At 42.2% G+C, this 12,468-nt stretch overlaps 6 protein-coding genes across 6 annotated transcripts; 3 read left to right on the forward strand and 3 right to left on the reverse strand. All coding sequences in view use genetic code 12, as the record gives it.

Annotated features, from left to right (window-relative positions):
- Positions 1 to 1,018: 1,018 nt before the first annotated feature.
- PCL1 (PHO85 cyclin-1) lies at positions 1,019 to 1,978 on the forward strand (the record flags this gene model as incomplete). Its single annotated transcript, XM_006687419.2, has 1 exon — positions 1,019 to 1,978. The coding sequence occupies one exon, from the start codon at positions 1,019 to 1,021 to the stop codon at positions 1,976 to 1,978; it is 960 nt and encodes a 319-aa protein (XP_006687482.1).
- Positions 1,979 to 2,166: 188 nt separating this feature from the next.
- Positions 2,167 to 4,118, forward strand: PSN45_004248 (uncharacterized protein; the record flags this gene model as incomplete). Its single annotated transcript, XM_066158247.1, has 2 exons — positions 2,167 to 3,720; positions 3,813 to 4,118. 2 exons carry the CDS (start codon positions 2,167 to 2,169, stop codon positions 4,116 to 4,118), a joined length of 1,860 nt encoding a protein of 619 aa, XP_066014344.1.
- Positions 4,119 to 4,664: 546 nt separating this feature from the next.
- On the forward strand, positions 4,665 to 7,580 carry PSN45_004249 (uncharacterized protein; the record flags this gene model as incomplete). Its single annotated transcript, XM_066158248.1, has 1 exon — positions 4,665 to 7,580. The coding sequence occupies one exon, from the start codon at positions 4,665 to 4,667 to the stop codon at positions 7,578 to 7,580; it is 2,916 nt and encodes a 971-aa protein (XP_066014345.1).
- Positions 7,581 to 7,716: 136 nt separating this feature from the next.
- Positions 7,717 to 9,285, reverse strand: RMS1 (Ribosomal lysine N-methyltransferase 4; the record flags this gene model as incomplete). Its single annotated transcript, XM_006687198.2, has 1 exon — positions 7,717 to 9,285. The coding sequence occupies one exon, from the start codon at positions 9,283 to 9,285 to the stop codon at positions 7,717 to 7,719; it is 1,569 nt and encodes a 522-aa protein (XP_006687261.1).
- Positions 9,286 to 9,402: 117 nt separating this feature from the next.
- On the reverse strand, positions 9,403 to 10,434 carry BUB3 (mitotic spindle checkpoint protein Bub3; the record flags this gene model as incomplete). Its single annotated transcript, XM_006687196.1, has 1 exon — positions 9,403 to 10,434. One exon carries the CDS (start codon positions 10,432 to 10,434, stop codon positions 9,403 to 9,405), a length of 1,032 nt encoding a protein of 343 aa, XP_006687259.1.
- Positions 10,435 to 11,085: 651 nt separating this feature from the next.
- Positions 11,086 to 11,496, reverse strand: PSN45_004252 (uncharacterized protein; the record flags this gene model as incomplete). The annotated part of the gene is made up of 1 exon (XM_066158249.1): positions 11,086 to 11,496. The coding sequence occupies one exon, from the start codon at positions 11,494 to 11,496 to the stop codon at positions 11,086 to 11,088; it is 411 nt and encodes a 136-aa protein (XP_066014346.1).
- Positions 11,497 to 12,468: the final 972 nt, after the last annotated feature.

Below are 12,468 nucleotides of genomic sequence, written 5' to 3' on the forward strand. Positions count from 1 at the left end.
CAGTTGACAGACGACTGGCACATAACTTGCAGAAATGGCGTTGGCACAACTGCAGTTGGGCATGTCTGCAGAAAATATAACTGAAGATCTTTACAGAAACGGTCGAGCATCCGAAATGGGCCAAAAAACTGGGTCCGGGGGCGCTCTAGATTGGCCCAAGATGATATCTATTTCCTTTATGTGGACCTCTCTTAAATAGATGTTGCATAGGTGGTTGAAGAAATGGGAATGTGAATACAACTCCGGGTGAAAGAGTTGACCATGCTCTTGGAAAGACTAAAAACTTCTGTACAAGTTTGTTAAAATTGTGTTTACTTGAAAGGAGACATCGATATAGTCAATACACAACAAAGTATAATCATTCTACCAGCGATTTCTAATCCCGGAACCGAAGCGGTCACAACCATTAAGTCTTTGGTACGCCAGATCCCCATCCAGAACGACATTATCAAAGTTTTGGCCCCAATTATACAAAATCTCGACATCCATTTATTGGAGGTGTTCATCTTAATTCATCTCATGTTAAAACAGGACAAAATATGTGACTGAAGCAGGCATATTTGACTACAACATTTCGAGATCTATTATGCTCAGTTATTGTAAAAAGCTTTTATACTTATATCTACTTCCCAATTCTAACAAAACCTTGAGATTGATGGGCTGTGTGACAATGGCGTCGAAAGGTTCGATTATCAATAAAGTGTTAAGTTCTGCGATACGTTGAAATGTTGTGAAGTACGCGTCTAATTTTCCCAAATTAGGTATTTTTGTTTGATGCACCTGCAGATAGGTGCGAAAAGGAGGTAAAAAGGCTAGTGATTTGGGGGGCAGTAGAATGCTTGATTTAAACCTGTTGTCAATGTACCGGATGGTGTATCGCGTTGCATGTTTAAAAGTATTTTATTAAAAAAAACTTTTCAGGTGGTGGCTAATCTTAGTATAAGAACCTGCCAGGTTGTCTGTGCTATCCAATATTTTATTGATAAAACGATCTTTTATTCATACCCATTTTCTTCCAATGGATTCTGTGGACTCTAAAGCCATCGAGCTCTTCATCAAATCGCCTATCGACCAGGACCTTGTTCAAAAAGTCATAGTTAAAACCTTACAAATAATCCCCTGCGACAAGAATTCCACTGTTTATGTTGATGATGATAAAAAGCTTCCTTCGGTGCTGAAGTTCTTAAACACTCTCATCCAGGCCTTGGACTTGAATAACGGCATCCTCATGTCTACCGTGGTGTATTTAAACCGGTTGAAATCCAAATTACCTAAAAACTGCAAAGGGTTAACTTCCACCAGACACAGGATTTTATTATCGTGTTTGATTTTATCCATCAAATTCAACAATGACTTTAGCATGAAAAACTACGACTGGTTAAAGTTGACTAACAAGCTCTTCAACTTGAAGGACATAAATCTCATGGAAAGACAGCTCTTATACTTGTTGAACTGGCACTTGCTTGTCAATGAGTTTGAGTTGTTTCATCACTTTTCCCAGCTTTTGTGTCCCATCAAAGACAATTTGATGAACAAGTATAGAATGAAGCAGTACTTGAAACAACAGCAAAAGTTGCACGCCACATCACCCAAAATACTCGCTTCTTCACCACAAACAGGAACCGGACCTTTCCCAGCCCCTCCTATCACCCCAATCTCAGCATCACCAATCTCCTCGCAAAGATCATTCGAGTCTCACCCAATATCATCCACATTTTCGACTATCAGAAAGTCATCATCCGCATCCATTTATTCTTCATCTTCAGCAGAGTCGGCTTTTACTTGCGATAGATCTAGACCTAGCCCCAACTCATCATTTGATTCATTAGACAATATCAGCATGGAATCGATTGAACCCACCACCCAAAAACTCAGGTCCATTCCCGTGGACGTCAACCCTTTAATCGAGTTAACCGCCTTAAACGAACAATACCAGCTCAACAAGCTCTTGGAGAGCTTCCATCATACCACCCTTTAAAATAATGTATATCTGTAACGAGATTAATGAATATATCGAGTAACGAATAAATCGCATTGATTTTGCAGCTACCAAAGCCGAACTTGTGTCATCCCTGGTGCGCGACTTTGCGGAAAAGGTTGTCACGATCAACCGTAGTTTGGGAATAGATGGGTTTGTACGCCACGAAGGTACCACATACCAGCAGCATGTTGAGCCAGTATCCTATAGCAAACTTATGTGGCAAACGATTTTTCCAACTGACAGCTGTTATTTATAAGGCTAAAGATGCCAACAAACAGGCGTTGAGAAATTTAGGGATGTCCCTTCAAAATGGCATTAAGAACAAACAGGCCAAGAACGAAGATATAGGTATTGACGACATGGATGAAGAGCATAAGGATAACTACAAGATCCTCCAAAACTATTACGACAGCATTTCCCACATGACTACTGAAGATTTACTCATTCAACAGAATTTGGATGAGGGAAAGCAGTTCCGATCATTTCCCTCAGAGCACTATTTGGACAGGAAGAACTTGATAAAGAACTTACCCGACGAAATCGATATCTTCAACACCTCGTTGTCGAAAATCGAGAAGATTTATAAGGACTTGGGCAAGCTTGATAAGGATAAATCAGTACAGTTGAAGTACTATAAGCGATATTTGAGAAATTACTCGGATCCCATCCTAAGGATACTTCAGGAATTCAACGGAATAAGTGACAAGTTTAAGATGCTACGCAGAAATGAGTTGGACAAGTTATTTTTGAATCCAAACTCTTCATTGTTCAATGACAACTTATTTCATTTGCCATACAATGTGGTGGGTTTTGATAGATCGCTAAGTGGGTTTCCTTTGCGGACCGGAAAGCACCGGTTGACAGACATATGCTATCCCCAAGAATTTATCCAGGACTTACAGCAGTGTAGTCCCAAAGTCAAGCTTCATAAGAAAGATTTGGATTTCGTCGAATATAACGAGAATTCCATATCGATAAATCCCGACGATTTGATAAAGCCTAGTAATGCCAAGATTGACAAGGCGATGAATTTAATCTATAATGAGCTTGACGTCCCCAAAAAGTTTATTCTAATGGACGACTTGGGCCAGTATAAGATCTTGAGATTCAACTTCTTGAATAAATTCAACTCGATTGTGGAAACCGAAATCAATACTTTGAAAGCTTCCCTCCAGAAAGAAATAGAGTTGATTCTCTCGTCCGATAACCAATCAACCAATATGCTCCTTTTCAACCATCAGTTCTTTAAAAACAACTCTTTTAAATTATGTGATTTCTTGAAGGATACCGGGAGAGGATCGAATGGCGGTGCCACTACGTCCGCCAATATGCTAATAATCAGCTATAACGTTAAAGAGCTCAATCTTATCCCATACAACTACTTAACCGATAAATCCACCAGGAGTCGCCGGAGACTTTTCAACCATATTTTCAAGCTTTTCTTAATCAACTTGACAGACCAAATTGAGACTTTGATACGGATGAAGTACTCGAACCGAAAACAGGTGTTTGTCAACAACTTGAACGCCAAGATCTCCAACATCATCAGGTTTAAATTACTCAACTTGTTTGATCGGGTCAACCAGTTGAAAACGATTCCCATTGACCAGTCGGTGGTACTTAAGCCATATTATAACCGGAGTTTCAAGAGGCTCTATAACTACACCAAAATCCCTGGTTCTCTACACAGGAGATCTGCCACACAGTTCAAGCTTGTGGATCTAGAAGATAAACTCAAGGTAATTTCATAGATAATTCATATATATCCAGTTCATCATATCTGGCTGCGCACCTAGAAGTTTTTCTCGCAAAAAAAACTGAAAATTTTCAGATCCTCCAATCTTCATCCACTATGGCTTATAAGAAGTTACAAAACTCAGCGGCGTTGCCTCCGTTGCCCAAGTTGCGGGTGAGAAAACCCTTCTTGAACAAGTCCAACAATCAGTGTTTGGTGATGATGTCGACTCTTTTAAACTGTTGGGCTGCTAATGGTGAAGGTTCGTCGCCGTGCTTGGAAGCTGAGACCGATTTGAAAAAGTGTATGGAAACCTTCAAGCCCGAGAAGAAGCAATTATCGTCCATCAACTACCATGCCTCCAGATTGTACCCCAAGTTGAGAGGTAACACGAACGATTAGGGTTCATGAACAGCAAATACCTTTTCCATTTCAATAGCAACAGGTGTACGAGTCGCTGCGGCCGGTTTGAAAGCGGCTCGACTATGCTCATAGAGGTAACCTGACCAACAAACACAGATATTTCCATGTCTCTGTCCATAATACTGTAAATAGTTAACGATAATATCTTTTGTGATGCTTGTAGCGGGCTAAAACACCTCAAAGTCTCTTGGAATGAGTTCCCTAAGCTACCACATACGAACTAGGGATCTTTGTAGTACTTGGAGTCACCTAATTAATGTGTATTTATACTGTTTGCAACTAACGTGATTTCAGATTGCATTGCCTTTTTCTCAATAGTTGCATCTCGAATCGCAGAATTAATTTACTGATTTATTGACGCAACCCTTTTTGTATACTTGCATCTGTGCCACAAAAGCCAGCACTTACTGCTACCACTTTCAAGCTCCTAAAACCCTACGTATTTCTTGATTTCATATCAAGCTGACGGATGGGGATATCTGAAACCCGAACTACAACTAATCACGTTAAGGCCATCAGCTCACCATGAATATACTCATACTATATTTCAGTTTGCTTGTGACTACCGTTTGTGGAGCCCTCGTTCGAAGTACCAAGTGTGCTGCCATAGACTGCGATCATTTTAAGTTGGAAAGGCCGTTGGTGGACGTTGCTTTGGATAAGAATAATAAGCTATTGAAGTTCTTTATCAACACCCAGGTGATAGATCATCAAAACCTTTTCAATACCAACCCCATAATACAAGATGTCAACACCACCACAAACAAGTATACCACTTTCCATGCCATAGTCTGGTTCAAGGGTAAGGTGATTGTGGACGAGAACTTGAGGTTCTGTGATATGGTAGGTGTGAAGAACACCACATCTTACTGGGAAAGTCCTCGATTCAATAACAAGGCCAACCAGACTTTGACGTTCGATTTTGGAGATGTAGATGATGAGGAGTCCCTCGGGATAACATCCCAGATTGACAAACATCGAAGATTTGATGTGTTTGAAATTCCTATCCCCAAAAGAAACGTTGAACCATCACCTGTACACGAAATAGACGATACGTCTTTTGCCAATTCCAACACTTCCATCCAGGAGCTTTTCAGCAACTCCACCGGACAGCTTGTATCGTGTCCGCTATACGTGAATGATTCAATTTACATGTACTATGAGGTAGACATTGCCAACCTGATTGGGACTATTGGTTCGTATGCTGCCAGGTTTGCCGTGATAGACAATGATGAGTCCAATGTCGTACTACTGTGTATGGAGATGGATATAACTCCTGCAACCAACAGGGAACTCAAAAACGGTATCTTATACGGAGCTTTACTGTTACTTTTAGTGACCGCAGGCACCAACTTTTTGACGGTGATGTTTTCGTCATACCAGGAATCAAGAAACCCATTCCTATTCACTGCGTCTACTATCTGCAATGAAAAGCTATTGAAACAGTTGGATGCCACAGTTCAACGAATCATCTTATACTTGCAGTTTGCTTTATTTACTGCTGGCCTCAGTATCAACTACCCAGAATTCTACCCACCACTACTAGCATTATTAAAGTGGAATGCCTTGTTAGGGTTCTCGCTCCTTGATGGGAATCAATTCTACGGGTCCACTGAACAAGACAACATCTACCTAACATATAATGCAAATGGATTGAGCTCGTTGACATATTTTGGTACTTACAAAACCGCTGGTGACAATTGGTGTAACTTTTCGTTGACTTTAGTCGTGTGGATTAGCATCCAGGTGGTAATCCAAACGATGTTCTTTTTGGCGAGATACTTAAGAGATAATCAAGTGAAGCGAGTAATGCAAGATAGGTCACTTCGAGATACTTTCAGACGGTGGTTCTCATTTACTATTGGAACCGCTTTGAATAACTTCATGGCTCTTTTTGCATATCCTTTTTTGGTGTTGACCTTAAACTTGTTTTTTTTGTCAGCTCAAAATAGAGCCACGTACCGTCCGAATGTCAACACTTTGAGTGATCAATTGTTCTTCAGAAATGCTTCTTATGACAGTTTATTCACTCCTAATAGTTTTATTGAAGTGGTGAACACGACTACTTCCAAAGTCGAACATAGACTTGAAATTGTTGACAATAACTTCAATTATACCCACAACTGGAATATGACTGACAGTAGATACTTCAAAACAGTTCAGAACTCAGATGGTGCCTTAGGACTTGCGCCATTGGTCATGGGGTCAATCTTGTTTGCTGCATGGGCTTTAATTGCCTTGTTCTTTATCTTCCGATACTTACTCACTTTCAGGGGATGGGGGTTGGCTATGAGTCCCAGAGTCACTCGGTTGTATACCTCAGTCAACACCCTTTTAACGTGGTCATTTTTGTACCACCATTACAATCCTAGCAAGAACTATTATGTGATAGTTGATTTGGTACAGATTTTTATCAGGCTGGTGTTTATATCACTTTTCCAGTTTAGTGGAACTGCCCAGGTAGCTTGCCTAATAGCTCTAGAGACTCTGAGCTTGGTGATTTTATTTTTTGTTCAACCATTCTACCTTCACATGACTTGGACTTCCACCAGATGGATGATTCCTGCTGCTAGATTGTTGGTGACAATTTTATGTGTTCCATATCTCCAGCAATTGGGATACTCGGAGAATACTCGAACATATGTGGCATATACTCAGCTAATCATCCATGCCGTAATTGCCCTAGCATTTGTCGGACAGTTGGTATACTGTTTTTCTACCACCATCTACTCAATTTTCCAACACAGAAAATTGGATAACAATAATGAAGCATTTCAAAGAGTAAAGAGGGATGGCAGTGCGGATGAGTTCAATCAACAATTTGACTATCAACCAGTGCATAACCTCAGTAGAGCCATTGAAAATGACTCCAAAATGTTGGAGGACGACGATCATTCGACAGAGTCTGGGGATATCATTCACAACCCTGAGTTCTACTATCGATCAACTCCCTCCAGTTTGTTAAAAAATCACTCCACAAGTTTCAAACATCCTATCACTAAGCTGATGTCAGATGTGGAGTCCTTCGAGCAACAGCAACAGTTTTCAATCCTGAGAAGACTGAAAGTCGACTACACTACGAGAGAAGCAGATAGGATATACCAAAAGTTTTTCGTCGACGACGATATTGATCAGGACGTCAAAGAGCTTTGGGAGTCCAGAAAACAGAGAGAGTCAATAGCAATCCCATCAGATGTTCCTATTACTGGAATGGCATCTCCTAAGCGACAAACACTAGAAATGACCCAAACTAAGCTCTCTTCGATATTCAAAAAGAAAGAACCCGTTAAAGGATTTGAAGTATCCAGACCAAGACCTTTAATAGTAAAGAGACCAGAAACCAGACAACGAAAGGCTTCTACTCTTTCGACTGACTCAAGAGTCGATACTTTAAATTCAACGTATTTTGATTGTTCTTCAAGGATACCTGACAATGCTTGACCCTTACCTTAAAACGCTCGTTATGAAACATATTTAGTTCTTCTACCAACATTTTCTAATATTGGTATGTACATTAATAAAATAGTTTTGCTTTAAAATTCAACATTCCTAACGCATTATGTTCTTATCTTAAGGGTTATCTCTTATTTCTCTTTGGAGAATTTGGGATTGGCAAATCAAATTTTCTCTTGACAATGTTTCTGATAAGTTTATCGTCATCTATAAATTGGTATTTTATATCGTCTATCGTGAAGGTCTTTTCAACGTCGAGACAGTTCCTCAACGAAGTATATTCAGACTTCAACACAACATTGGCCATATTCTGTCTGGTGAACTTGAAAGAGCCAGGAAAGTCCTCGGAAGCAATTGCAGGATATTCGCTCATTCGGTTGCCGAGGATGGCTTTGTAGTTGGCCAAAAACAACTTGGTGAGCTTTCTGGATTCTATCAACAGAATACACTTTCTGTGGATCCTACGTACGAGTTGGAACTTAGAATCCACCGTCAACGTTTCCATAGAATTTAACGAGTGAATAGAGCCGATGATAGTTAAGCATTGGAGTAGAATGGTTAATTCAATAATGACTTCACTGGAAGCAAAACAGTCATACGAATCTAGCACAAATTCCACCACTTCTTCTTCGCTACTCTCTTCCTGGATAATTCGGTAGAATAAATCCATGATTTCGTCAAAAAATTCATGCATAATAGGATTGGAGCATTGGCTGAAATGATCTCTGATAGACGCTAGGGTGATTTCGCCAAAATCATGTTTCGAACCTTGCCTTTCTACATATCCGTACCGTCTCAAGATCTCACTATTAGGATGGTCCGAATACGTATTGTACACTTGCTCCCCCTTTTTAATGAGCTTAATGGCTCGAATCACAAGTTTATCTTGTAAATACTCCAACGAAGCATTGTGGAGAGTTGTGTCAGCATTCAAAGTATCCGCTATTGGAATCATAGACTTTAAAAACGAGTCATTTCTCCAGCTGTCGGGGTATTCTTCGTCCGACAGAGATACCGGGCTGTTCTTATAGGAGGGTTCATTGCCCACCTCTTCGTTTCCCTCATCTTCGTCTTCGTCTTCTTCATCGTTCACAACACCATCTCTGTTCAACCTTTCAAGATCAAACGAGTACGACATGATCAAGGAAGCTATCTTATGATATTCCCACAAGGTGGTGTCGTTCAACTCGACGAGTTTCAATTGTTTGATCACTCTGGGGAAGAGCTTGTTGTACATGCCATCGGCTATATCTTTACCAATTCTTTGTATGATGAGAGACGGCTTGAGATACTCCAACTCATCATCGGACCAGAACATCAACTGGTTGAAGGTGTAGTTTTCTTCGTCGAGAATTGGCAACACGCCAAAGTAAGGTGTCCACCGACTGTGCTCCTTTTTGACCTTAAGTTCGTACAAAAGAATAATGATCAATGCTTCCCACTGATTCAACAGCTCCAAGCCTTCTCTGACACCTGGGCGCTCCTTTACCAAGCTACATGTCTCTAAGTTCAACACCACCGACCGTGGGATCTCAAAAATGGTATCATGCTCTTCGATGTCTTGCGCAGCAATTATACCTCTTCCTTCGTTCTTGTGTCTCAAGTCTTTAATGCGACAGTCTTTACAGAAGTGGACGCCATTCTGCTTCAACCACTTAACGTAATTGATTGTGGATGCTCCGAACTCTACCATGAGGGTTCACAAGGCTTGGATACTAGGATAGTTGCTGAAGATGCAGATGAACAGAAAAAGTGCGAAGACCTGCGGGTGTTGAGGATGTGGCTAGTGGGCTGGAATGGGCTGACACCATTACACTCGCTTAACGTATATACAACTGGAGAACCGAGGCAGAGACCCAGTCTGTTCGAGTGAAGGGCTGTTCTTGAACCCGTCGTCGCTAGTGGCAACCGCAAGCACCGACTGGCTGCAATTGAGATCCAACTTGACGATGCTTTCCACCAACTCGTCGGTCTTGAACTTGGGGAATTGCTTGACCCTGCGTCGCGTTTCCCAGTTCCATAAGTTTAAGCACCCATCGGAGCCTGAGGTGTAGAGGTGGTTGGATTTGCGATTGAAGAGAATCGAGTTCACCGGGTACACCACGTCTGTTTGTGTGAGTTTATCAAGGAGTCTATGACATTTGAAAGCGTACTTTTTGTCCTGGATTGCCGGAGATGGATCAAAGTACTCGACACTGACTCTGCCATCGATGCTGGATATGGCAAACCCTTCACCGCTAGGAAAGGTCTTAAGGTCCGTGATTTGCAGCTTCAAGCCACTTTCACGGACCTGGAAAGGAGTGTTCCAGTTGCGATGGTCGTAGACTTCCACCGTACGTTCGGTCATGCCAATGGCTAAGTAGGTAGAGGTTGTATCCATATTTAGGATTTTCTTCTCCATTTTCCTCGACACGATGGGATGGGAAGTTCGGGAATCCACGATATGAAAGTGCTTGTTGAAAGTAGATGCCACTAGCAAGCTGTCGTTGAAGGTGGCCAAATTGTTGATTCCAGAGTCGAGCTCTGTTTGTGGAGCGGGTACAAACAGCTCCTTCATAAGTTTCCCATTTTCGTAGTCCACGTGGTATAACAGGCCATCAAGTGATCCCACATACGCGAGAGTGTCTCTGAGGTACTGAATACTTAGTATGGGGACCGGGGTGATGAATTCGTTGAGGATTCGGGTGTTGTCGAGGAAACTGCAATCGTAGAGAAGAAGTTTGTTATTCCATGAGGAAAAGAGGAATTGATCCTGGGACTTCGAGAACTTGAGGTCCGAGATTATATCCAAGTGCTTGGGGACATCAACTCTGATGAACGGTTCAGAGTCGAGGATGGTCATGGGATTGGTTAAGTGGTGGGGGATGTGGAAGATTGGTGATTTTCGCGAATGCCAAACATCTGCGACAAGTGATGTGAGATAAGATGGTTTAGACTCAAGTACGTGTGCAGTTCAAGGCTAGAAGGGTGTATGGGTCAGGCGTAGAACGGTGTACAGACCGGCTTGGACGTCTTTTTCAATCGTCGAAATTACTATCAGCCATATTTATTATAGACATTATATCCACTAAACCACTAAAAATCAAACCCATAAACAGTCACAATGCTAATTGGTCCCAAAAATCTTGCCAAGGTCTGTCAAGACAATACGGTAGCGTGCATCGGAATTGGAGATTTTCTTCATCATGTCTGGGTAAATCTCTTCGTTAATAGAGTATACTTCAGTCCAGGGTCTCACGTTGTGCTTGGCTGCAAATTCTAACATTATCTTCATAAATAAGCCCTAGGCCGGCAATTATGTTTGCAGCTCAGACTCCAACTTGACTCATGTATAGCGGGTGACTCTGATCACCCATCAGTAACCGACTCTTTGACCCACAAATTCTGTTAGTAGTTGACTCTTTTACCACAACTCGGAGGAAGTTTCGTGCATTGTCTCATGCTACTAATTCCATTCTGATTACATCAACTTGTGTATTTTTCAACTTATCTATTAGCTATTCTTTCTGAACCGAACAATTTCAGCTGGGTCCTGGTCCGGCTCTACCCACTCAAAGTTCTCGCCCTGAGTCATCCAGAACTCCACAAAGTGAAGTTCTTCCGGCAAATCATTGATGGCTATTTTGCGACCGATGAGCTCGCGCCGAAACATCTGCTGGAGGGCAACTATATTTTCATCTATGTATTGGCCATGTTGTCCCACAGCCGTCACGGCGGTCGATGTTGGTAGTTCCACGAAGTAGTCGTTGAAGCGGCTGATGTTGGGGTTGGAAAACTCCCGAACCTGACTTGTGTGGTAGTTCTTCAAGTTAATTTCGTTATTCTCCTCGAAGTAGGTGATAATGCGATTGACAAGGAAAAGCTCTTCGTTGTGCAAAACCCCCTGACGTGGTGACTTGGACATCCGCCAGCTCACACGCCCTAGGTGCCGGGGGAACTTAAGGTTGGTGAATCCGTAGCCTAGACTTACTGCTAGTGCGGTGTTGGCCAAAACTAGAAAAGCCGGCAGAATCAACGGTAATATGGCAATTTCAAGTACATTAACGGCCAAAAATGCCGCCAGAACCCATGATAGGGTTCGCCGTAGCACTCTGGAGGAGTGCTGGGTGAATTGGGGTGCATAGAGTGTTGCATCTACGAGTTTGAAGCTGCTCGCGTAGTCGTTGGTATGGAGCAAATTGTCGATTCCCAGACGCACAAGCCCATAATCAACACGGCCGTATTGGAGTTGGGACAAAAACAGCAGCGAGACCAAGTCCACCACGCTCGCCAGGTTTGGCCGTGGAGGTTCATGTAGATAGTGTCGTATTAGATGGTTTGTAGAGTTCCAGTGCAGTTTGTAGTGTTGGAGAAGTTGCACAAGCTGGTTTTCGAGATCATCATTAGATTCACTTGGAGAAATGGAAAGAAAGTCTGACTGGTGCACTTGGGGAGTGTTTTGAAGTTGTATCTGTCTAGTGGCATTGATGGCATCGATGAGCATGGGGAAAATAGATGGTGGAGGAAGAGAACTGGAAGCGGATTTGAACCAGTTGATGCGCTTGACAAGCAGCTCATTATTGAGCGGATAGCGGGAGAAGTGGTCCGGTCGCGACAGAAGTTGCCGTAGAAGAAATGGGAATCGACTGTGCATTACGGGTTATCTAGTTATCGCAGCTGTTAGTTAGGTGCGCGATCGCGATGCCACAGACAGATTAGTGGACAGAGAAGAGATGTGCTGGGTGTAGGGGGCAATTTTTTTTACCATGGGTGCTTGGACCAGAAATGGGTTTCAACAACAGCACAACTAACAAGCACCTGGACTACTCAACCGGCTCACTGCCCTCCTTGAGGCACAACAAGGGCTGTGCCAAATTCCATTCCTATTCTCAATCTC

This window comes from Yamadazyma tenuis, chromosome 6 (genome assembly GCF_029203305.1).
Source record: "Yamadazyma tenuis chromosome 6, complete sequence".
NCBI classification, from domain to species: domain Eukaryota; kingdom Fungi; phylum Ascomycota; class Pichiomycetes; order Serinales; family Debaryomycetaceae; genus Yamadazyma; species Yamadazyma tenuis.